Here is a 25,671-nt window from a genome sequence, read left to right as displayed (position 1 = left end):
CCTCGACACAGCGCATGCGCATTAAAGTTTGGAGCGCTGCTGAGAGTGTCATCAGTTGTTTTTGTTTCGATGGGCAGCAGACAATTGAGCGACTGCCCTAGTTTTTTTTAACGTGTCATGTTATAGACGTTGCTGGATAGCATAAAGACATTTTAAAACGTGATACCACGTCTGTTCAATGGGTGCCGTGGAAAGCACCGAGGGGGAAAGGGAACCTTTGCTGGTTCCAGCCCAGCCGGCGACAAACACCACACAGCCTGTGTTCAGCAGGGTGTATGGGAGAAGATGGTTTGTTCTCACCATGTTTTCATTGTTGGCTTTTATGCAAGGACTGGTGTGGAACACCTGGGGCCCGATCCAGATCTCAGCCAAACATGTGTTCGAGTTCTCATCGACAGATATCGCGGTGCTGGTGATGTGGGGTCCAGTGGGCTACATGCCCTGGCTGCTGTTTATTTGGTTAATGGATAAGAAAGGTGAGTTGTTTTGCTTTTTGTCTAGTGCCATGGCAACAATATCTGTAAATACAAACAAATGAGGACAGATCAATTTGGCATTATTTAGATGGATGTATGTATTGTCTGTCTTGGATCATTCCACATATCTGAAGGTGTTTTAGTAAATAACCAGAGCCAATATCATAATTTAAATGTCTAATGTACACATTTATGTTTTAACAAATTTGAGATGTCTGTGCAATTTTTTATACCTCTTTTATGCATGTTGTTCACTACAGAGAGGTCTTTCAAACCATTTTATGGGTGACGTATCCAAACTATAATTTGTAATTACCTTAAACCCTTAAAACAGAATTTTATACAACTGTCCTTTTTATATGTCATTGTGTTCTTATTAACAACATACATTTCTGACAAATGTGTTAAAGCCAAGTACCTTTTGAATATTTTATACTGACTTCTATTGGTGTGACCTGGCCAGATGTGTAACTTAAAGTACACCATTTTGGAAAAATAAAAAATGTTGCGAATTATTATGTTTTAGGCTATACAATGCTTTATGTGGGTTAGCTGAACAGGATGCCACACATAAGGACTCATTAGCTCATTTGAAATGTGTCATTAAGGTAGTTCATCACATGTTAGGCCACAAAACCAGTTCCCTAACATCATATGACACAAGTCATAAATTATGTAAGCCTGGCGTCATTAGATGCATTTTTTTGTATTCATGCTTGCCATGCCAATTTAATGAAGTTGAGGAAATTACATGCTTAGAAGCCTTGAATGAAAATGTGAAACAGACATTAAGAATATATAACAGTAAAATGGAGGTTAATTATGTCCTATCATGCCCTTAGGAAACCTTCACATTATAGAATCTCAATTCCTTTTTCTGATAGGCTATTTCATAAACTTCAAATTAGATATTTTGAGGGGAGCCCCTGTTTGCCAAGATATAGGCAAATATTGAACCTAAATTTGTTTCTGTTATTCATACAAATTTAAATTATGGATTCTACACCAAAAATCAAGTTGGTCAGGAGCCATCTGAAGGAACACGTATAATAAACACTGAGCTCACCCAAAAATGAAAATTATAGTGATGCACCAAAATAAATTTTTCGCGAAACCAGTTTTAATTGAACCAAAACCTGAAACCGCTGAATGAATTTGGTCATTGGGTATTTCAAATCAGTATGATGTTCAGTGCGTTGTTCGTTGGTGATAAACCAGTCGTAGTAAAGTAAAGCAATTTTCGATATTTCAAATGAACAAATTTTAGCCTACACACTAAGCTAGCATCATTGTTGGTCACAGTGAAGTGCGTCTACACTGCTAACACGTGTATCTTTTGTAACTTGTTCATGTTGTGTGCACAAAATAGACGCTGACACAGTCAAAATTCATTGAAGAAGAGCAAATCGTTTCAGTCAATGATTTCAGCCCTCCAAAGATATTGCTGACAAAAAGGACAGGAAACCTCTAAGAACAAGAACTTACACCATGTGTTCTTCTGAATAAGAACACAAATGATTTTATGCAGGGAAGAAGACAACAGCTTTGATTTCAATCTTTTCCTCGCACAAAGTTATCGTATGACTTCAAATGTTATAAAAGGTGCATTCACACCATGTCTTAATTACCGCAATTACGTGATTTTAACTTGTAAAAAGCGATCATGTCCTCGTAGACCTCGTAATTACAGCTCGTAAGATTGGAATTGTCTGAGAGCTGTGACTGCTGTACCAGATTCATTTAGGTGTTGATAGTGGTGCCATAGAAACACATAATTTTGAGTATGTAAACAGTTCTGAATATAATGTCACGTTGTCATTTTTGAGACAACGTTAATTTCGACATGGCGTGAATGCAGCAATAGACATCATATATGGTGTTTATTACGTGGACATATCCTTATATGGTAATAGTAACATAAAGATTACTTTCAAATAAAAAATAACAGTATTCTGGTTTCAAAGGACATGAAGGGGAGTAAATAATGTTGAGTGAACTGTCCCTTTAACATAAGAATCATTGTGTGAGGAATCTGTTTTTGAGCCTTGAAAATGACATTTTCGAGCCTTCCTCAAATAACACTCACGTGGTTTGCATTTGGAAAAGAGCGTTTGGTCAAACAGGACAGAAAGCTTGTGTTTTTAAAACTTCCCCACTGCCTTTCACTTTATCTTACCTGGAAATAAGGTGCATTTTCAGATATCTCAAAGACTTGATAATGTCAAACAAATGTCTTCAGCTCTCAGTTTCCCCGTGTTAACACCTCATTCATTAGCTTATTCACCTAGTCTCCGGCTGGATGACTCCGACTTCCAACCTGATGGAACTGGATAAATATTCTGAATGTTCTGATCCAATCTGACTTCTGACCTATAATGCTGCCTGAATCATAATCATACTCTGTTCCCTCATTGGCCAGAGGAGAACTGGCCCAGACTAAGCCTGGTTTCTCCCAAGGTTTTTTTTCTCCATTCTGTCACCTGAAGGAGTTTTGGTTCCTTGCCACTGTCGCCTTGGCTTTTGGTTTGCTTAGTTGGGGACATTTAATATTCAACAATATTATTGATCTACCTTACTTAAAGGGTTAGTTCACCCAAAAATGAAAATTCTGTCAGTAATTACTCACCCTCATGTTGTCTGTGTTGCACGTCACCACGTAGGCTCACAATTGGCCGAAGCAGGTCATGTGTGTGATGCGTGATGACGTGCAACACAGACGCGCTACGCAAAAACACTACGAGGCCCAGAGAGAAGGAATTGAATAGTGGAATAAAGTCGGTATTTTTGTTTGTTTTTGCGCACAAAAAGTATTCTCGTCGCTTGATATACTTAAGATTGAGCCACTGGAGTCACTTGGACTATTTTAACGATGTTTTTAATAACTATTCTGGGTCGGCGAGTTTCGGTCACTCTGGAAGCCTATGGAAGAGTCAGAATTCTGTCAGATTTCATCAAAAATATCTTAATTTGTGTTCCGAAGATGAACGAAAGACTTACATGGTTGGAACAACATGAGGGTGAGTAATTACTGACAGAATTTTCATTTTTGGGTGAACTAACCCTTTAAGGTGGACGATGATGCAATTTTCTTCTAGAAACAAACTTTGTTGTATTATTTTCATGTTATCACTGTAAAGCTGCTTTGATACAATCTGTATTGTAAAAAGCGCTATATAAATAAAGGTGACTTGACTAGTCGACATTTCAGTTCTGTTTATTAACACATTAACACACGTTATTTGGTATCTTTGAAAAGAAAGTGCATGTTCTTTTGTTAATATTTGATGGAAAATGCTTCCAACCACATTTTCACTCTTTATCCTAAATGGGAGCATTTCACCTTCCCTTTTGTACTCAACACGAAAGCAGTTGCCACAGGCTGTGAAAACCATGTCTGCCAAAAACCACAGTTCGCAGTTTCTATATTAAACTCAAAAACAGTTGTAAAGTTCATGTTTCATGAATCCAGGAAAATGCTTTTCATTATGCATCCTGGACAAACAAACATTTCGTTAGCCTCAGAGCATAATTGCCTACGTCCTATTTAAAAAAAAAAAAAGGACTTAGGCAATTATGCTATTAGGCTAACGATTTGTTTTGTCACCAATAAATCATATTTAATTCTTTTTGATGGTTGAAAAAAAAAAACCATCAAAAATTCTCATCTTCTCTGATTTCCTAATCCTAATATCTTCAAGATAAGCCTGCATAATTTGCCAGGATCTCGGAGATGGATCTACATTAACGACTAATCTCATCAGTTAGGCTAATTAAAGGTCCCATATTGTCAAAACTGAAATTTCCTGGCTTTTTTCATGATAACAGAGGTCTAGAGGCTATGAAACTACCATATAAGTTTCAAAACAGTCAATTCACAGACAAATGCACACAGCCAGCATAAAGTAGCTGTACCTTTTCACAAGCCGGTGTGACTTCCGTATAAATGTGTTGTCAGAACTACTCAGTCACCACCCCGAGCTCTGCCCACCATGGTTTTTGGTACTTATACCGCAAATATATATTCTTAAGGACATCAAAACCTAAAATAAAACTTCAGAAAGGTATACAATATGGGACCTTTAAAGCTTACAAGATATTATATCTGTCTGATATGGCTTCTTTCCTTCTTCTCTGTCTTGTGCCAAAGGTTTGCGAGCATCTCTGCTGCTGTCAGCGTTCTTCATGGTGCTGGGCGCAGCGCTTCGAAGTGTGCCCCTCAAAGACCTGCACTACAGACGCTGGTAAGACTCACACAATATTACACAATAAGTTACACTATATGAAGCATCTTTTATTCAACAAAAAACAATGCTTAGCCAAACCTGCTTTCACTATACGTTGGTTCCTCATCGTCACTTGCATAATTATGCAATTCCTCATTTCCCAATGAGATAATTCATGAGAAGATCAGAGATTACTTTCCAAACATCTTGAATTGCCCAACATTGTAAGTGCTTTTATTACAATATGCACATTGTTGTGACAGCATGGTGTATTTAAAGTCAGCTATTTTCTAAATAGATATAATGATCTTATTGTGATCAATTCATATGTTTAATTTACTTGACCTCGTAAGTTATGAGATTCTGATTAAAACTTACGAGGTCAAGAGACACTTCTCTCTGGTACATATGCCAGACTTGGATGGATGGAAGCAATTCCCACCCTATATTTCACTTGGATGTATATCACAATATGGAAGAAGAGATCTGTCGCAGTTTTCATTACGTCGCAACTTTAAAGGTCCTTTAGAAAATGTTGATGCTGTAGTATTATTATTATTATTTATTATATTTTTTTTTATGCTGTAGCGGACAATGTTGTCCTGTCTTTCTAAACCTTTCTTTAGGTTGGTGGCACATTTTATTGGTCATTTGTACTTGTGTATTTGACTGTTTGAGGTCTAAATTAGCACATCTAAAGAAATAGTGTTGACAGCCTGTGTTTTATGCCTTGAATACCCATATTTTTTTGTATAATTATGGCTTTTGTGATCTAGCTGTATTTGTGTGGTTAGATGTAGTTGTCAACCGATTGTTCATTTCATCAGTTCAATACTGCTATCTAGAGAGCAGGGTGGCCAATATATAAATACAATTGAACAATAATAAATGTATTTTTCACAATATGCCGACTTGAAATGCGCCGCCACACATAAGTGAAAGTGTGTTATTCATTGGCAAAAGTAACCTGCATGGTTGTACCACTTTAAAGATGTGACCTTTTCATTTGTTTAAATACATAGTGGTGGCAGACTCTAACAGGACGCTCTGTGCTCTGTTTGCTTTAGATTAGGATTCTTTTACCTGTAAAATTGAATGTTCCTGTCCTCTACTGTGCTTTGTGTCCTCTTTCCATTTTCTCTCGCTCCTTATCTCTTTAAGCTTTTTCATTCACACTTGGCTAACATCAGCACATAAAGAAATAACTATAGCAAACTTTTCATTGCACTTGCGAGAAAAGGAAACAAACCTTTTTATTATTATTAATTTTGACAAAGAGCTAACTACACATTTAAGCAAGGTTATTTAAATCACGTTGGGTTCATGTAACTTTGTTAGAATGGCTATTTAAATAAAATAAAAAAACTGACAATACAAAACTACATTATAAGACATCAAGGATTATAAATCATATTTTTTATTGAGGAATATAGAATATTATTCATTCATTGAATTTAGAGAAGTTGGGTCTGGTTGTGGTCTGCTGAAAATGCACTATAATACAGATTGACACTCTTATCTGTATCTGATGTATGTTATTTCCCATTTTTATTAAAGCATCGGATAAACGTGTGTAGTTAGAAGGGCCAATTTCCATACAAGTACATTCTTTTTCAACTTAACATTATGATAATTCTTATTTTTTATGTTTGCTAATTAGTTACTTGGATGAAATAAGGCTATGTAGCTTAGTTTCACAGCTCCTACAAAACTGGAACAGACAGTGACACATTGACCTTCTCAGTTATATAATCTGAAATTGTGTATTTGCTTGATATAACAGGAAAAGCTTTTTAGGATTGTTACATGAGAGAGAGAAAGCAGAGGTTATGTTGATTGTTTTATATATTTATATATTGTATCACAAGCACATTTAAACACAAAGATACATTGCAAGCAGCGATTGCCTGAAGTGACTGTTAATGTAATGGCTGATTTCAACACGGGGGCACTTAATGTGTTGAGTCTATTGATTCATACAAAGTGAATTGACTCTGTCGTGTGTTATATATGTTAGATGGCCAGTACAGCTAATGATGTATTGTTTAAATACATTTACAGTTTACACCATCAGCAAACATTAAGTAGACTGTCTTCTCTCTGTGTAATAATAATGATTAAATCTCACATGTAGGCTTTATTAAAATTAGCAGTTGGTAGAACTGTAAAAGTACTTTTTATTTGCATTTATTTTTGTCCAGCCTTTTTACATTCACTTTAGACACAACTGATATCCGACATTAATCCCTGCCATAAATAAAATGAAATATTCTGTTGGTTGTTTTATTTATAAAATTCATGGGACCGAGGTTAAAAACCAGTTTCTATGCTCCCGTTTCTGTGTTCGAAATTCTGTTTCCACTGTGAGTTTTACTGTGAGCTCATGTAGGCATGTCTGCCCCAAAATACAACATTAAAAAGCTATCTTTGTGGGCAAACGTGTTGCCCTGGCCTTGTGGTGGCTTGGAATTCCAAGGGAAATCGAATACACGTGTTTAGAAGTAGGTCAGATGTCCTGATGTCGGATATGCATCTGATTTAAAACAACATTTGAAAGTGGCTCAAAAAGGATGCTAATTTTTTTTTGTACACGTGTGCAACAAATTCCGATCCGTGTGTAAACAGCCTAGACCCCATAACTTGCACACTGCTTAATTTGAGAGTTAAACACTGCCTGAGTCATTAGATATGTTTGTTGCAACTATAAAAGCTGGGATTATGGAGTGCTACTGAAAGCCTCTGGTTAAGCTCAGGTCACAGACACTTAAAAGGTGTTAGGTAGAAGGAGGCCATACACCTGCATCATGGTGTGGTGACTTCTGCTGTGAATTGAGCTACCACTAGGTGTCAGCACTTGCATTAATAAACTGTAAAAAGGTCTCACTAAAATGTAACCATCTTGCATATCAAGTGATCTAGCATGTGACTGATGGTAATCATTGATATGCTACACTAGAAAGAGTCGTTCTGATCTGAATGTGCTGTTTTGTTTTAGAGTTCATGATTTAAGGGTAAATTGGACAACATCAGATATCAGTTAGCTCAGTTTAGACGGCTTAGTTATATTGGAAGCATGTTTATTTATTTAACCATATTTTTTTTTTTTTTTTTTTTTTTATCAAATAGAATACATTTTGTTTAAATAAAACCCAAATTCACCCACAAATGTTGTTCATTGTTTATTATTATTATTATTATTATATTTATATATTTTTTCTTATGTATATTTTTCTCTTTTGAATACAGTAGTTCATAATGAGTACTAATGTCAATCAGTTTGTTCCTCCAACAAAGTTATCTTATGGCTTCAGAAGCCATGTGTCACATGGACCAGTTTTATGCCTCTTTTATGTTTTTGTTTTTTGTCCTTGAGACTTTGCTTGACTAATGTGATAACAATATGAACAGTGGTTGTATGCCAAAGACCAGTGTACAAATTCTTCTAAGTATATCTTTGTGTGTTTGGAACGACAAGAAGAATAGTAAACAATGACATAATTTAAACTTCTGGGTGTTTCTTTAATCAGGCCCATTCATGGATATCTCCGATTTTTCAGTTACTTTTATTAACCTAAATCTTTATTTAGAAGCTTTGGTTTGGTCTCAGAATGACTGTGCTGAGAATCAATCATGATAGAAAAATCTGTTTTTTTAAAATGGCGTTTGATTACAAATGTCAAATGTTGTTCTCAAATCAACAGTGATTGTGGTCGCAGCAGATGTTTTCCAATAGGAGACACACACAAATTAAAGGCCGTTTTTGGCGGTGAGGAGGAGTGACTTGGTTTGAGCCACAATGTTCCTTGCAAGCCAAACTGAACTGAAGTTTCAGGCTGTCTTTTTATTGAATACTATTTCTCTTGCCCTCTGTAGATTAAATGAAGGACATGATTATATCATGTCTTTATTGGCTATGATTTTAAGGCTGGCAGTATGGTTTAAATTCTCCCTAGTCCGTCTTATATTCTGGACTTTTAGTTTAGTTTAGTATGACTTGAAATTTTGGCCGTACCATTATTGGTTTTGTCAGTGTAAAGCACCCCATTTATAAAACATATTACTCAGTCACTTTCATGGAGGTTATAAAATTTGCATTCGAATCCTTTTAGCCCAGCAGTTTTGAAAGAAAGCAGAGAATACTCCCTTATATTGTTCATGCCAGATCAGAATCATCTAAGGCTAAATTACCACTGCTCTGCTGCCCTTACATTTCTCTGTGCATGAGACTCATTTCACCCTTTTTATCTCTTTAATTCTAAATCAAGGTTTAGCGGATTGTCGCCAGAAGAAATATAGCATAGCACACTGATTCTCAGCAAGTTTTGCTTCAGGACATCATGCTGCGACCCAACATGATATTAAAATTGTTAATCATACAAATGTCAACACAACTGGCCTTAAACCAAATATTAAAATATAGTAATATTACCATGAGCTCCTAAGAACAATATGATAAATTGATGTGGCATGACATTTGATTTTGAAATTTTGATTCCTAGTAATAGTATCTTTTGTATTTTTTTTATTGCAGTCACTCATTGATGTGGTCGGTTCAAGACAAATACTACTTTTTGCAGTAACCAGTAGTGTAACTAATTACTAATATGATTTCAGTTATAATATTACAGTTACCATCCATAAAATAGCTTGTTACGACATTATTTTAGTTGCCTCAACCGCTACTGATTTGAAATCCAACAATAATTCCTAGATTCATATACTTTCACAAATCATGACTCGTGCGCGTGACATCATGATTGCAGCAAGCTAGCTTGTAATATGGAAAAGCTTACATTCAGCGGCTGAAATATTGACATTACTTAGTTTGGATGACAAGAACACCATTGTCAAATGCAAGTTGTGTTGTACTTTACTCTGGCATTTCATGGCTTGCCCATCCACATCCCTTTGATCCTGATATACATTCCCACCTATTATCAAAAAGCTTTCTCGAAAACAAAACAAGTTTCTTACGACCTTGTGTGAATAATTTTGACAACATAGGCTACATCATGAGATATAATCATATATGGGTAACAGGTGAATTATAGATACAATTAGCATCAAGCTACACATGACAGTTGATGAGATAAATACTACACTACTCAACTCACTGTAAACCACCCTTGATTGCTTGTAATAATCTTCTTGTGAGTCATAGCAGCGATCAGGGAACTGAGAATACAGGGCGACAGCACTGAAAGCGAATATTCTCACCAGATTGCATAATTCAGTGGAAAATTAATAGAAATGATGATTTGTTCTAAAGCAATATGAGCTAAATTATTTAAATATACCCTGCTAACATTCACAAAGAGGCGCACATCCAAAATCAGAATTTTGAGGGAAACTTGAGGAGAGGTTTCACTTGAATTGAGGTGACTTTGAATTGTCGCTACCAAGTTACCGTTCTGTTTGCACCAAAATCCTATAGAACTTGATTAGATACATAGCCTTAACACATCAATAATGTTTTTTTCCTCTCCTCTACAGGCTGATAAGCTTTAGATTGGAATTCGGTGGCCTTGATGTAGTTGGCAATATCTGTAGTCATTCTTTGTACAAGAATTCTCATTGTTTCCAACCGTAATTGACAAACCTAATGTCATAATAATGATCGGCTCAAGGTGTAGGATTTAGAATAATCTACGATCCAATTATGAGCTACGTGAGAGGTCTCACAATGATTGCAATCAATGCAAATGTAGACCACTTCTTCTTATTCAGGAAAAAAATCCCACAGTGCACTCTGGTCCATTTCATTACAGGGAAGAGCACAGGCTTTAGCATGAATATAGTGTCACAGGAGCTAATGTCAGTCAAGAAACATGCTATCGGAATGCATAAACACCTTTCTGCAGAATCAGATGTCAACATGCTTGAACAATAGAGGGAAAAATAGTCGAGGGAGCTTTCACACAATATTTGATTGGGGATTGAGGAGAGCATTGCATGATCAATGACTTAATTTAAACCAAAATCCTTTGTGGACTGTAAGGTTCAAGAGCCTGTTTAAATGTTGTGTATAATGTGTACTGGCCAAACCAAATGCTATTGTGAGCTGGTTTTAAAGTATACTATCAATTCTCCACTTAGTACATCTTCAGAGGTTTTTTACCGTCCCTCAGACACTCTTTCACAAGCCGCAGTGAAGAACTTCACTTCTTCATGAACACAAGAATAGACCTTTAAATATTTTGTTCAGTTTGACAATTGCTAGGAAGACACTAGAAAAAAACTTGACACAAGAAACCTCTTGATCTTTATGACAGTGATTATCATGAAGGTAAAAGAACATTTCGGTCTGGTTTTGTGTGCATCTAGGCTGTAGAAAATGGAAAAGTGTTTTAGTCACTCTCCATCTTCGTCAATTCTGAAGATCTATTCTGGAGACAAGCACTGCAGTGTTTACTCAGGCAGTTAGGCTATCACAAGTCACCCCACTGGGACTCAGTCATTCTGTCTCACAGATAAAGCTCTTTTGTTTCCCCTGCTATCAAACCTCAACTCTGATAGACATAGAGGAGTGCAGCAATTTGTGTTTAGAAACCAACTAAACTCAGGTGATTGCATTTGTAACCGTTTCTTAATGTAAATGGTTAATAGTTACATGTTTTCTCAGACATTTGTCTGACTTGCATTGATTTGAGCAAGGAAACTTGCTATATAGAAATACAAATATTAGAGATGCTTGATGGGCCTTTTTTGACTTGGGCCAGTAAACAACCGCCCAGAAAACCCTAGCTACTGCATAGAAACATCCTAAAAACTCTCAGATCACTTAATCAACACATAGCAATGCCCTGAAAATCCAGCATTGTGCAATATAGCATTGTGACTGTGACTTTTACAGGAAAAAGCACACCCATATTTTCTTTATTTGTTTTAAAATGTGAAAAATATATTGTACTCATAGTGTCTTTTTTTCTTCTTCAAATCTACAGGTTGATTCATGGTGGTCAACTTTTAAATGGTTTAGCTGGTCCTACCATTATGAGTGCCGGCCCTCTCCTGTCTACTACTTGGTTTGCTCCTGATCAGAGGGCTACAGCCACCGCTATTGCATCACTTATTGGCTACCTGGGGTCAGCCTGCTCCTTTCTGATTGGTCCATTAGCTGTCCCTGCACCCAATGACACTGAGAAATTGGGAAGCACAAGTACCATCTACTGGACCCAAAATCACATAGGAGACAGGATACAGTTTGTTCTTTATGCAGGTACAGTGTATTCAGCAGTTTGTTCTTTACGCAGGTACGGTGTTGTCCGCTGACAATCCAGCAACAGTATTCATTCTGAATCAATATTAAATTATTTTAAGCATTTGCCATACAGAAAAGCAGTCACAAGAAAGCCATCCATTGGCTCTCCAAATACCACAATCAAGCGTCAACGTAGTTTGCGTTCACCTCGCCATAAAGATTGCCTAGCATTGTTCTGCTTAACTGATTCAGAAAATTAAAACATTTAGAGAGAGGGAGAGAGAGAGAGATACATTTTACCAATAATAGATTGATACTTTGTGTCTGTTTAAGTTGAAAGATGTTGCCTTCGTACACAAAAAAGACATTGATTTGCTGGTAGTTTAGAGGTCATTGTGACACTTACTGCAACATTGGGCATCAAGATGCAGCCACATGCACTAGATTTTGATACACTCCTTGAAGAAGAAAAACTCTTAAGATTCTGTGCTGCATGCTGAGTCGAATGATTCCCAATTTATAGATAACGGCCATTTTGTGTGTTGGCCATTTAGAATTTTGTCATAAAATTCTATATTTTACAAATGCATTGGCGTATTGTTACGAAATTTGGTAAGTGTCATCGGCACCATGCCCTGAAGGTACTGAAAAAGTTTTGAGTAGCGCCACCTTGTGGTCAAAAAATTATGATATTTTAAAAAATGCTAATAGCTTGATTAATATTGCCTATTGAAATTAAATTGGTCTTCATAGATTCTTTAGGTCATGCCGAGAACATATACCAAATTTGCCATTGTCTGCCGAACTTCCTGTCCACCATTGTTTTTTTCTTTAAAAACCTATTTTTTCAAGTTCCTTTGTCTGATTTTCACCAAATTAGGGTTAGAACATCTTCAGCCCATGCTGGCATAACGTTATAGATTTTGTGTCGTTTCACGAAATTGTTTTTGTGTACCGCTTCAACAAATTTGATGGCATAATGCCAAAAAGTAATAAGTAATTATGGCACATTACAAATTATTGTATGGCTTTTCAACCATTTTGCATAACATCATCTCCAAATGTCTTTACTCATTTTTGTAGTTGGTCTGATGCTCCATGCCTTGATTTTTAGATCCTCGTTCTGCCTCTGTGGTGCTTGGCCCCTAAATTGCTGCTTGCAACTATATTTTCTTATTATTAATCACAGTTAAAAATACTAATATTAATGTTTTTGTGGAAACTATGAAGCATTTATTTTATTTTTTTAATTCTTTGATGAATAGAAAAGCATTTATTTGAAATAGAAATCTTTTGCAACATTATAAATGTTTTTTCTGTCACTCTTGATCAAATTAATGTGTCTTTGCTGAATAAAAATATTAATTTATTTCATAAAATCTTACTTCCCCCAAACTTTTGAATAGTAGTTTATATCTTAATATTACTGTGATGCTAAATTTGCTTGATAAATCTGTACTTTATGACAGAAAGGACAGATTTATAGAAACGACAAACGATACTGTAGAAATTAACTAGCTGAATAAAAGTGGGATCTGTCCAAGGAAACTGCACCTATTTTATCATGTCGACAGCGCCCAGGAGGACACAAAATTTAGGAACTCAACCTGAATCCTATGCTGGCAGAGACAGTGCATCTGGTTTTGCGATACTGTGTGCCAACAGGTTTTTTCTTGGCTACAGCAGTGCCAATACTGAACTTGGTCACACCGTCAAAAATTCCAGCCCTGGATAAGCTCGTTGGAAAGCAGGAGCTTTTCGTGGACTAGGGTTAATGAGCTGATCAGTTGTTTCATTGTGCATTTCCTCCCTCTACAGAATTGTAATAAATCTGCTAGACTCATGGTTAACTCTAGATTAATGTGAGCCATCTAATGACCGTTAATGATGTTGGTTTGGATGCTACTCTCTCTCTCTCATTAATTTGAATTTAGTATCTGAAAATTGCACTGAAATGCCAGACGCGTTAAGCTCTTGTTCTAATTACCAGAGATAGATTAAGTCTGAATCCGAAAAATCTTTGTGAGATTTGATGTTGACACTGTGGCCGCATGGTAAATGTTGTGTGTTTTTGTGAACTTGCAGAGTTTGGGATGATTGCAGCACTTTTCGTGGCTGTGCTGTTCTACTTCCCCTCCAGGCCGCCCATCCCTCCTAGCGTGGCAGCGGCTAGCCAACGTCTCAGCTACAGGAGCAGCATCTGCAGGCTGCTGAGGTATAAAGCCTTGTTTATACTTTCGCCTGGCTCCGCAGCGCGAGTCTCCGCTGACTGCGCGCGCACCTCTCCAAACGGTTGAGGCGTTTATACTTGACGCGCTCGCCGTTGTGCTATTCTTTGAAACGACAGGGGGCGACTCGAGTAATTGTCCTCTAAACCATCAGGAATCAGCGGTGAGAAGAAGAAAGCTACACACGTGACACTGACAATGTTTATTTTAGGACACCACCACCACCAATACCACACTACAAAAAGAATCGTGTAAAACCCAGTAAACCCTGAGATTATTACTTGTGACAATAAAACAAAATATATGGATATGAGAATGTGTATACAACATAACTAAATTAACGATCTCTTACATATTTTCTAATTTCACTAAACATTTCATTAAGTTTCGTGAACATTTTTAATAAACATGGACCTTTATGGTCATTAAAAATACTTTTTATACTATTGTATGCTAATTTTTTTAAATGTAAGCTATTAATTTAGACGTGCAAAAAGAATGGAGGTTTGGAAGTAGGAATTGTTCAACCGAAATAAGTCTTCTACACTTACTCAGAGAAGTAAATGCAGATGCACTGAAAATAGTATATTGGTAAATTTTTTGAATAATATCTTTGATCTATTTCACACAGAGCAGGTTTAGAAAGGTTTGAATACACTAATGTTTAAACGTTTGGGATTGGTAAGATATTTAATGTATTTAAAAAGAAGTCTCTTATGCTCACCAAGGCTGCATTTATAATATTTTTAGCATTTTTTTTTAACTAAATAAATGTAATTGTATTCCTGTCAATGAAAAAAGCAGCAATTTTCAACAGCCATTACTTCACTCTTTAGTGTCACATGTTTCATCAGAAATCATTCTAATATGCTGATTTGGTGCTCAAGAAACGTTTCTTAACACAGTTACACGATGCTGCTTAAAATTGTTGTGGAAACTTTGATAAATAGGAAGTTCAAAAGAACAGCAAACTATGTAAGTCTTTACTGTCACTTGTGATCAATTTACTGCATTCTTGCTAAATAAAAGAATTAATATCTTTCAGAAAAAAACTTTTTCTATATTTCACAAATCAGCGGCTTGAATCACTAAATGTACTATGGAAAAGAGCAACTGGGCAATATTCTGCTAAAAATCTGCTGATCAATCCAGCTGATTCGCAATGGCATAATTAATTGATGATAATAAGAATAATAAGAATAATAAGAATAATAATACATCACTTAGCAAAATTTATTTATAATGCGCTTTTCTAAAACCCAAAGCGCTACAGACAGTAAAAGCAAATAAAATACATTTGATAAAAAAAAAAAAATATATATATATATATATATATATATATATATATATATATATATATATATATATATATATATATATATATATATATATATATATATATATATATATATATTGATAATAATTTAGGGTGAACTGGCCCTTTAAAAATCCAAGTGCAAAAATTCCAAAATTTGGAAAGACCTAAATACAATATTTACTGTATTTGAAAATGGATTCAGAGCATGAATATCAGTGTTCACCATTGCCATTCAAAAGAGATTTTGCACTGGGTATATCTGCACATGGAGATAAAAATGGACATCTGTTATTTTATGCCTTTTGTAACTTCCATATACTGTCTCCCTAATCTCAGCAGGGTCTTTGAAATGTTACTATTGCTTTTACAAAAGAGAATCTTAATGAACAGGGTCTTGTCACTCACCATATGCTGCAGTTGTCATTTAATACACATCAAAGACAAGATCCTCTCCCTGCAGATTAATTACCAAGCCTTATGATGTCACATTCTGACCATCCTTAATTAATAGAACATCTTAATCTGTACGTTTAGAAACCCAGTGAAGCCCATCAAGGCCAGTGTGACCACAGTGGCATTTTTACAGTTAGTTAGAACCCTCTTGATGTAGTCTCACCCGCAATGCCTGGGGAGGTTGATATTCACAGATCAGAGGAAGCCATCCCTGCTTTGAATGTGTTCTCACACCAACACTAGAGAAATTGGCTGAAATGTGTGGACTGGAAAGAACTGTTGAACTTCCACTTTTGCAGTGAGTCTGCAGTTCGACCCCCTCCGAGGAACGCCAGAACTTTCCCACTCACAAAGAGAAGAACAAACATGAATGGACGGAGACTGTAATGCTGTCTGGAGTCCCTCCGATAGGCAGAGTTCCAGTAGCCGTTTCACATTTGTATCTGAATGAAGCAGCAGATTGGTAGAGCTTTGTATAACAGCTAGTCTATAGGGACAGTTCATTGGATACAGACCATGATTGTATTTCACCCTCGTTTCTGAACTCCTAAGTCCCTGGCTCACCTGACTTGGTAAAGCTTCAACGTTTTTAAGCCTGATTTGTTTGTTGCGGAGAGCATCATTATTTCATTGTTCTTTTACGAGAACCATTATCCAGCATTTGATTACTGCGCTAACTGTGATGATAGAATTGTATTAGTATTTATGAAATGTGTGTTAAAAATGACCATGTCTTGCAAAATCCTCATCTTGGGGTATTAAATCACAACGGGGCCTGCCAAGGACAAATAGCACTTAGCTGATGATCCTTCTGGCTTGATGGCTCCCCCAAATCTGTCAAAGAATGGAAAGAAAGGCTTTCTCATCATATCCCATAAGCTAAATAAGCTCTTGGTGGGGAAAAAAACTGCATAGATATCGATCTCTTCCAGCTGTGAGGTTAATGAAGGGGGTACTGTTGGGAGAAAGGGTTCTCCATCAACACCTTTTTTTGCCATTGCGTTCTTCAAGGCTACCGTAAGACACTGAAAGCATGCTTTGATTTCTCCTCACACTTTCCTGTTAATGTTAATGGACGTTGATGGTAGAACTTTCTTCACATCCAACAATTCATACCTGAAGGTAATTATGAGTAGCATGACATGCAAATAGAATGTGGTCAATTCAATTAAAATTCATAAATGTAAAAAATATTACACAAGCCTGGAGAAGTCTAATCTGTTTGTGCTTTTGCAGAGAGCATCATGATCGCACCTTTATAGGAACCATTATCCAGCGTTTGATTACTGCGGTAAAATTGATGATAGAATAGTATTAGTGTTGATGTGTTGGTGTTAAAAATAGCTGTGTCTTGCTAAATCTTCATTTTGCGGTATTAGATCCCAACAGAGCTGGCAAAGGACAAATGACACTTAGCTAATGATCCTTCTGGCTTGATGACTTCCCAAATCTAGGGCAGGAGGAGGATGGTGCAATCAGACTTTTTTTCAAACTAACTTACTGTGAAACTGTGACAGCCTTAGAGACTCAAATACCAAGAACCAAACTGCAACAAGTAAATTCCATAATGCACACCGCTTCAAAAGATAAACAAAGCATCTTTGGAGAGCCCTCATGATTGGTTCCAGATGCTTTGTTGTTTTATGGGGGGAACATTTCCTCTCGGGTAAGTCGGGGAGACACTGTTTGAGACACTTGAGGGAAAATAGGTAGAGAAGTGAGTAAGAAGGACGGGTGATTGTAATTGGGTTGGGAGTGATTGGAGACCTGCCAGAAGGAACACATAAAGGCAGATTCCACAAAGGGATTCTCGACCTGTTTCAGTCTTGACTACAGCAATCCTGTGACTGGATAGATGCTCATAAAAATGCTAATACATGAAGAAAAGCATCCCTCATAAGCAAGGGATTTTTGTATCAGGGCAGGATTACCACAAAATTGACAGTACACTAAACCATGCACTGTGCTTGTATTAATGCTTAGAGCAACTTTGTTGTTGCTTAGCTTCAAGAAGGATTTGTTGGCATGTAATACTTGTTAGCGAGTCTTATAGATACTGCTATGAAAGAGTAAAAGTATTTCAGCTGTACCCTACAGATATATGATTTATTAAAAACATGCAGATACTGATTTTATGCATAGCTTTGCCCAGTGGGTCAGTTAGATTTAATTAGATGTTTAAAACAATTCCTACTTGGCAAAACTCTTAATATCAATGTATATTACCTTAAGCAAGCTGTCTGTTAACATTGCATATTCTCAGTGGCATTTTTTCAGTTGCTGCAGGACCTCAAAAATTAAAAATAACCTCAGTATTTTTATAGGTTTTTGTATTTAGTCAATTCATTATCATGTCATATTCATTAAAGTAGTCAGTGTTACTCTGACTAAAATGGCAATTGGATTAGCATGTAAATTTCAAGTTAATTTTGTGCAGATGAAAGTTGTATTATTATGTTGACTCAAATGTGCAGTGTCCTCTTAAGAATCACATTCAGTTGAGGAAGCTAAATCAATGTAAGACAGAGCGCCGCTTATGGGCATGTCTTTATTCTAGCATTGTGCTGGCCTGATATCTGCTTCTGCTATCAGTTCCGTCTATTTCCCTTATTAAGGAGATTTTTATCTCTCTGTCACTGGGCTGCAAGGTAGGATAAATGTTTGGTGACAGGCTGGAAGGCATAGGAAGGAAACTCTACAATCTGTTTGTGATGCAAAAGCTTTGATGTTCAGTTTCATGACAGTTCTGAAAGATCTGTTGCGCTTTCAAAAATGTGCGTCGTACACAGTCAAAATACAGCCTAGTATCTTAAAGTGCTTTCATAGTGTTCTATTTCTAAAAGTTTTCTTCAGTCTACATCTTTGCTTTTTTTTTTCAGCAACATGCGTTTCCTGATGATAGCGCTCGCCTACTCCGTGCCCACAGGGGTTGTTGCCGGCTGGGCCGGCGTGTTGGACATGATTTTAACACCTGTTCAAGTCAGCCAGGTAAGACATATTCCATGCTCCATGCTGGGCCCATTTAGATGTTACATTATTTCCTGGAAAAAAAGTATTGCAAATATACAAAGTCCTGTTTATTTTTGGCTGTTTCCATGTGTGTCTATGGTGGGTCATTGCTGCCACATACATTTTGTGGCATTTTCTGATCAATTATGCCATAATAACGAGATGTTGTCATTTAAACTATATTTCTCATACAAGATGTTATGTTGTTAAAACAATACATTTTCTCATAATAACAAGATGCTGTGTCATTAAAGCAAAAATTTTCTCATTAAAACGATATATTATGTCTTAAAAATTATATGCTTTTCCTGTTATAATGAAATAATATCGTTAAAATGACATATTTTGTACGTGACGTGATAACGTGGGAAACAGGCCTTTATCACAGTCCGCATATTGTCACATCCGGCTTCGGTTTGTAGTGTAATCGAATTTCCTCCTGCATTATTGTCAATGGTCGGTTGCCAATTTTGAAAAGAAAATCAAACTAAATTGGCTGAACTTGACACTAAAAATCAGCATTTCAAACGGTTTAATTAGCCTTACATGATAACCTACCATGTGTGGGTAATTTCCATTTTAATGTGCAATGTTTTGTGAACGAGGCATTAGCCAGCACTGCCGGTGTTGCCACAGTCATGAGATAAACAAGGATCTGTACACTGCTCAAGTTACTTCCAGAGGAATAATTGGAATACACTCTATTTAAATTTAAATTTAAATGTTAGTGTTATGGTTTTTATTTGATCGTTTAAGATGATCAAACCAGTTATTTTTGAATAATCGACTCTGGGCTGGAAACATTTCTTTATTTGAACGACTTCAGTTTTAACACTGATGATTGTATTGGAAACTAAAGTCAGAGCATAAAAGCAATCTGAACATTTATTATTGTTTAATTTGTACAGTCTTTACTCATAAGTAATGTTTTATTGAACGCATAACCTGAATGAATAATGCTGTGTCATGTGATATGTTGTTTGAATTCAATTCTTGCATTTCTTTAATAAAAAAAGATGGTCAGACGCTGAAATATTGTGGACACATATACAGTAGGCTTGTGTGCGGCCGTTTAAATAATGAAATATGTGTCGGAAATAAAAAACAAACAAATTTTTTATTTTTCATCATACCCGACTAATGTTTATAAACTGGTTTCGTGTTTTGATCAAGTATCTGTGATAAACAGAACATCAATAAATCACAACAATCCCATGCTATGGGCACTGCCATTGATGCAGACTACAGCAGACTAAATTATTTTACTATATTATTTAAGCATCCAATTTTTTAACACAGACTGTGATAAAGGCCTGTTTCTCGTGTTGTCACGTCACATACAAAAATATGTATTTTTATAACAATATCTCATAACAGGAAAAGCATATGCCGTTATTGTCGTTAACACATTATCTCGTTATTACAAAAACATATTGTTTTAACGACATAGCATCTAGTTATTATGAGAAAATATTTTGTTTAAATGACATCGTTATTAAGAAATAATTGAGGGGAAAAAAATATGTGGCAGAAATGCGCCACCGTATTTTCAATAGTTGTGTGTGTCTGAAACAAGCATCTATCAGATGTACAAATCATTTGCACCTTCTATAATTTTAATTATGATCAAAATGAAATGTAATTCCTTTGGATTAAACGGTTATTGACTCATAATTAACCCTGGGTGTACAAACACACATTGAAGTATTGACTGGAAACTCTGACCAAAAAACTGTTTGCCTTTCTATACGTTCTCATTTAAAAAACTGGCAGGCCTGAATGGGTGGACTTTGAACTTCAAAACAAGCTGTTAAAAACATCTAATTATAGTTTTGAAAATCCAAAGCTATCCACATGTAGATAGCCCTCTCCAGCCGTTCCCTCTCCTAACAGAGCTCATCAGAATCTAATCAAACATACATGCTCAAGACGCTTTTATTTGCATACTCACAAAAGTACTTCATCTTTGATGGGCCAACCACAGCTTAACGAGATGAGCTCTCCACCTCAGAGTCTCTGATTCTCCCCAGCCTCCTCACATTTGCATCTGAAATGTTAGAGTTATGGGCCAAAGCAATCACACAACATTCTAGGCCCAGCTGAATTACTGGCTTGCAGAGACAAAGATGATGTTTTCATGTCTTGTAGTTTCTTTTCCAGGTAAACTAAGTGGTCTTTGAACCGGTATTGGAAAGAAAATCATGCAAGTTGAAGATAGAATGCCTTTTTTCCTTTTTCCACAATATGTCTCTGCTGCCAAAGCCATTGTGAGACTAATTTGAATTTTCCGTCTTCTCATTCAAGTCTCAGTTCTTTTTTTAACAACAATTGAAAGCGTACGCCTCAAGCATTTCTTTCTCCCATTTTAATATTTCACTATTGTTAAGAAAGTCTTTTTTCATAGTCATTTAAATTTGGTTGAAGAGAAATAAGTGTTATCAGACAAACTGAAATTATATATAGATTTCTAGAAGTCAGATTGTTAAAAAAATAATAATGATAATACACGGAACTGCTTACAAGGCAGCAGTGTATTGATATTCCTCAAACATTCATGTTAGGGATTTGTTCAAAATCCCAAATTTTAAGTATTAAACTTAAATTAATTCAGCCTGGATCACATTGAAAAACTAAATTAGGATTAACTGCAGAATTCATAAACCTTGGCTTTGCTGGTAACACTTTATAATAAGGTTGAATGTATTGTACAGTATATGCAACAGTTAACATGAACTAACATTTATTCTAATGTTGTTTATTCAGGATCCTTAATCCATTAATCAATGGGACCTTGTCATAAAGTGTTAGCAATTTACTTTACATTGAATGATTTCTCTGTTGACTTGGATAGAAAGCAATGAAAAGCATCCAGTCATGGAGCCCTATCTTGCACCCAGCACAATTGACTTTGTACACGGACGCATGTATCATTCCAATTTTGCACCCAACACACAGCGGACTTTTCCCTCCACAGACGCACGTCAGTAAATTAAGGCATGAACTTGCGCTCCCGGGGGGCGGTTCAGCGAAAAGAGGAGGCTTGTTCCGGCGCAAATGTTCCCTGGTGCTATTTTGCAGTTCCAGAAACCAATTCCGCCACAGACCAGAAAAACTGACCAGACTATTTTAGGGGCGCATACTTGGCCATAATGTAGCGTGTGCACAATGCACATACACTTTGCTTCTCTCATACACAGACGCAGCAGTTGCCATTTTTGCAAACCATACATAATTACAAGGAAAAATATCCCACATGAGGGAAATCATTGTGGTGTCCATGAAGATGTGAACAAATAGGCATAAATCTAGCTTACACATTTACAAAAATGATTATACCCTGTTTAACCGAAGCTAATTTGGGTGGGTTTCTCCTATCCCCATACAATGTCACTTTTTACAGAACGTCGATCCCCTCGGCTGTGATCCGCTCCTGGCGTGCGCCTGGCAAATCCGCCGTTATAATAGCAATCCGCCATGGAACAAACGCGCCTGCTCTTAAAGGGAATGTGAGATGATGCTCTGAAACCACACATATGAGTAATGTAGCTACTTCAGACCAACCCATTTTAGATTTAGATCCACTCACAAAGTTACTTGCGTTTCATGTTTGATACTTGCGTTTCAGATCGTTAAAATAGGGCCCATGGTGTGAAAGTTTATATTCTGAAGATGTTAAGTTCTTGCATGTTGATTGGTGTCAGAAGTCACTCACAACAAATAAGTTTCCACGTTCGCACACAGTAATTTGTGAGTGGAATGGTAGAGCCCTGAGGCAGTAAGCAGCATTAGCTGCAAGTGTATAGTCCCCCGCTACATTAATCAGTCTTGTCTAATTGCTTCATTAATGGTGAATGGCCATTAAGCCTGCGCACAATGGCTGTGCACTGATTAGGCAGACACCCTTTGCCCTTGGAAAGTTATCATCAAACTCAAGGTGCTTTGCTGGGGTTGAGACACATTAAGAGTGACTGTTTTATTAAAGCTGCCTCAAACTGCTCAGAACAAAGGCAAGGCAAGTTTATTTATATAGCACATTTCATACACTATGGCAATTCAAAGTGCTTTACAGAAAATAATTAAAATAATCATAAAAAATATAAATATATTATATACATTATAACATATAAAAGTTATAAAAGAAGTTAAAAGAGATATATAAAATGATAAATATATATATTTGTCTTTATAAAATGAATTAAAAGAGTAAAAAGATGATACATAGATAAACTTCTCATCTGGCAAAACAGATATTTTTCACAACTCCCAGTTTTACTCTGAGATTTTTCCATGGTGATTACACTGTGTCTGTGGTGTTCTTTCGGCGCGCCTAAGAAATCTATTGGATGTCTCCGATGAACCCGATTTTTCCCTAAAATCGGACAGGGGGATCTCTAGGACTGACTCACTGGGTAACCTCGGGTTCACTGCCCCATCAGTCCGCACCCCAAAAACCCATTTGTTCGGAAGCTCTAGGAATGGAATCAATCCAGTCCGCACCCCACAGAAACTCGAGTTTAATCACACATCAAACTCACATCAAACTCACTACTCCACCACAGACCCAGGTCATCAGCATGGTTTCATCTTTCAAGTTCCTTAATTAAGTAATTTATGTTTGTCTCTTATCCAATTCTCAGTGCCATTTGAGTTCAGTTTAGAATCAAAAGGAGGAATACGTTGCAACTTGCAATCAGTCGGACATACAGTGGATACAGTTATAAAAAGAATTAAGAGTAATAAGATTATACATAAATAAACTTCTCATCTGGCAAAACACTGGTGTATCATATTTTGCACAGCTGCTTGTTTTACTGTGAGATTTTCCCATGTGGATTGTACTGTGTATGTGGTGTTCTTTCGACGCGCCAAAAAATCGATTGGACGTCTCCAAAAAAAACGATTTTTCCCTAAAATCAGACAGGAGGAGCTCTAGGACTTTCTTCGGGTATTCTAGATCTCTGTGCTTGATGATCTTAACTCACTAACATGTTTACACCAGAAACCAAAGGCTCGCCTTTGTGATGGTGTGTGTAGAACTATTTTGCCCTGTTTAAAACTATAGGGGGAGCTATGTGGTTTACTGATTTTAAAACCCATTTCAGTGAGTGATGCCATGTTTTTTGCCCCTAAGGTTTCCGGTGTATACATGTTAGTGAGTTAAGATGATCAAGCACAGAGATCTAGAATACCTGAAGAAAGTGTTTGCTTTCACAGAAGTATGCAATACATATCACAACAGAACATATAGCAAAAACATCATGCATTATATTGTATCAGTATAAAACAGTAACATCAGTGTAATTGGGATGTATGCCATATCATTCTCCACCTTGTCCCGAGTCCTAACCATCACAATGCACTATACTGCATGACAGAAAAATTTTAATTTGAAATAATGCTTTGGACACACATGATTTACACTTTTTGCCAAAAGAAATAGCATAGGGTATGAAATTGCAGCGTTACAGCAGTAGACATAAATCACAGAATGGGAAATAGCAATTAATACATCCAGGGGCGCTGAATCCAGGGCTCTCTCTGCCACTTCACTCCCCCCAAACTTTTAGCTCACATCCCCATTGGCAGATATTAAATTATGAAGTCTACCTCTGCTGCCTCGCATTAAAATCGCATGATATATGACATTCTGATATATGGTATGGTTCACTGTAGTTTAAGCACTTGATGTTTATTTCAAATAGATAAAGATGTCTTTTACCCCTGCAGTAAGACATTTCATCAGCACATGTATCCTCAGACCTTATAAATCCCTGGAGCAGCGGTGTCTTAATGCCGTTTAGTGAGAATGCGCTTGTCCAGACAGGGACAGTCTTAAGAAGGTGGAGAAATTGAAAATGCACAGTGCTTAATCTCTACACATGCTAAAATCAACATTACATTTGATTTTGAGTATTCTAGAACGATGAAGCTGTCAAATAAATGTCACGTTCATTTGTGCACAAATTAAGTGTCACACAAATCACACTTCACAAGACTGACCTTACATTTATGAGAAATATCCAATCAGCGTGTTATTGACCATTTTAAAGGGAAGGAATAATGAATTTCAATCATTGTTGAACGTGTCCTGATGTTAAATTGTTGATATTTCAGTTCATCTTGGAGGTGAGCTCTACTACATCCCAAAACAACATGGAATTTTTATATTAGTTAGCATGAATCATGAATGTTAATTAGCTACTGTGACACTCTTGTGACACAAGATTAGCTTGCAATGAGCGAAGTAATATTCATGAACCCAGTGTTCTCTGAATAGTGACATTACAACCCAGCCAAAGACAGTGATATTCAGCTCAGGGTACAGTTGTTTTTCCTGATAGCCACAGGTGAGAAGTACCTAAGGAATGTTCTTTTGTGTAATAAGTGTTTTGCTGAAGGTGCTTTCCTGTGCAGTGACAGTCCGGTGCATTGGGTGAGAGATGTTGTTCCTGATGGCAGAGAGCTTAGCCAGCATTCCCCTCCCCATCACCACCCCCAGGGGATCAAGGCTGATGCCCAGACAGAGCCAGCATTTTGGAGCGCTCTGTTAGCTTCACTAGCTATCAAATTAGCCAAATCAAAGTCTGATGCTGTAACTTTTTCTGACTAGAATAATTTTTCTCCTTGCGTGGTATATTTTGGTGGACGAGAGACGAGTGTATTTTAGAACTCTTTTGATTGGCAGAGAAGATATAAATAAACGGGTCATATGTAGTTGTTTGATAGAACAGTTAAAGGGTTAAAATAACGACTTCATTCAACT

General features: G+C 36.6%; 1 protein-coding gene across 1 annotated transcript in view; it reads left to right on the top strand.

The window, feature by feature from the left end:
- The first annotated feature begins 4 nt into the window (after nt 1-4).
- Nucleotides 5-25,671, top strand: part of slc49a4 (solute carrier family 49 member 4) — a 42,517-nt gene continuing 16,850 nt past the window's right edge. The window contains exons 1-5 of the mRNA XM_079880372.1: nt 5-476; nt 4,624-4,717; nt 11,644-11,918; nt 13,986-14,115; nt 18,779-18,887. Of these exons, the coding sequence (XP_079736498.1) occupies nt 179-476; nt 4,624-4,717; nt 11,644-11,918; nt 13,986-14,115; nt 18,779-18,887 (906 nt within the window). The 5' untranslated portion in view covers nt 5-178. The remainder of the gene's footprint in view (nt 477-4,623; nt 4,718-11,643; nt 11,919-13,985; nt 14,116-18,778; nt 18,888-25,671) is intronic.

Source organism: Squalius cephalus (assembly GCF_949319135.1).
Source record: "Squalius cephalus genome assembly, chromosome: 9".
NCBI classification, from domain to species: domain Eukaryota; kingdom Metazoa; phylum Chordata; class Actinopteri; order Cypriniformes; family Leuciscidae; genus Squalius; species Squalius cephalus.
Note: the sequence above shows the minus strand (reverse complement) of the source record. Positions and strands in the feature narration are given on the sequence as shown.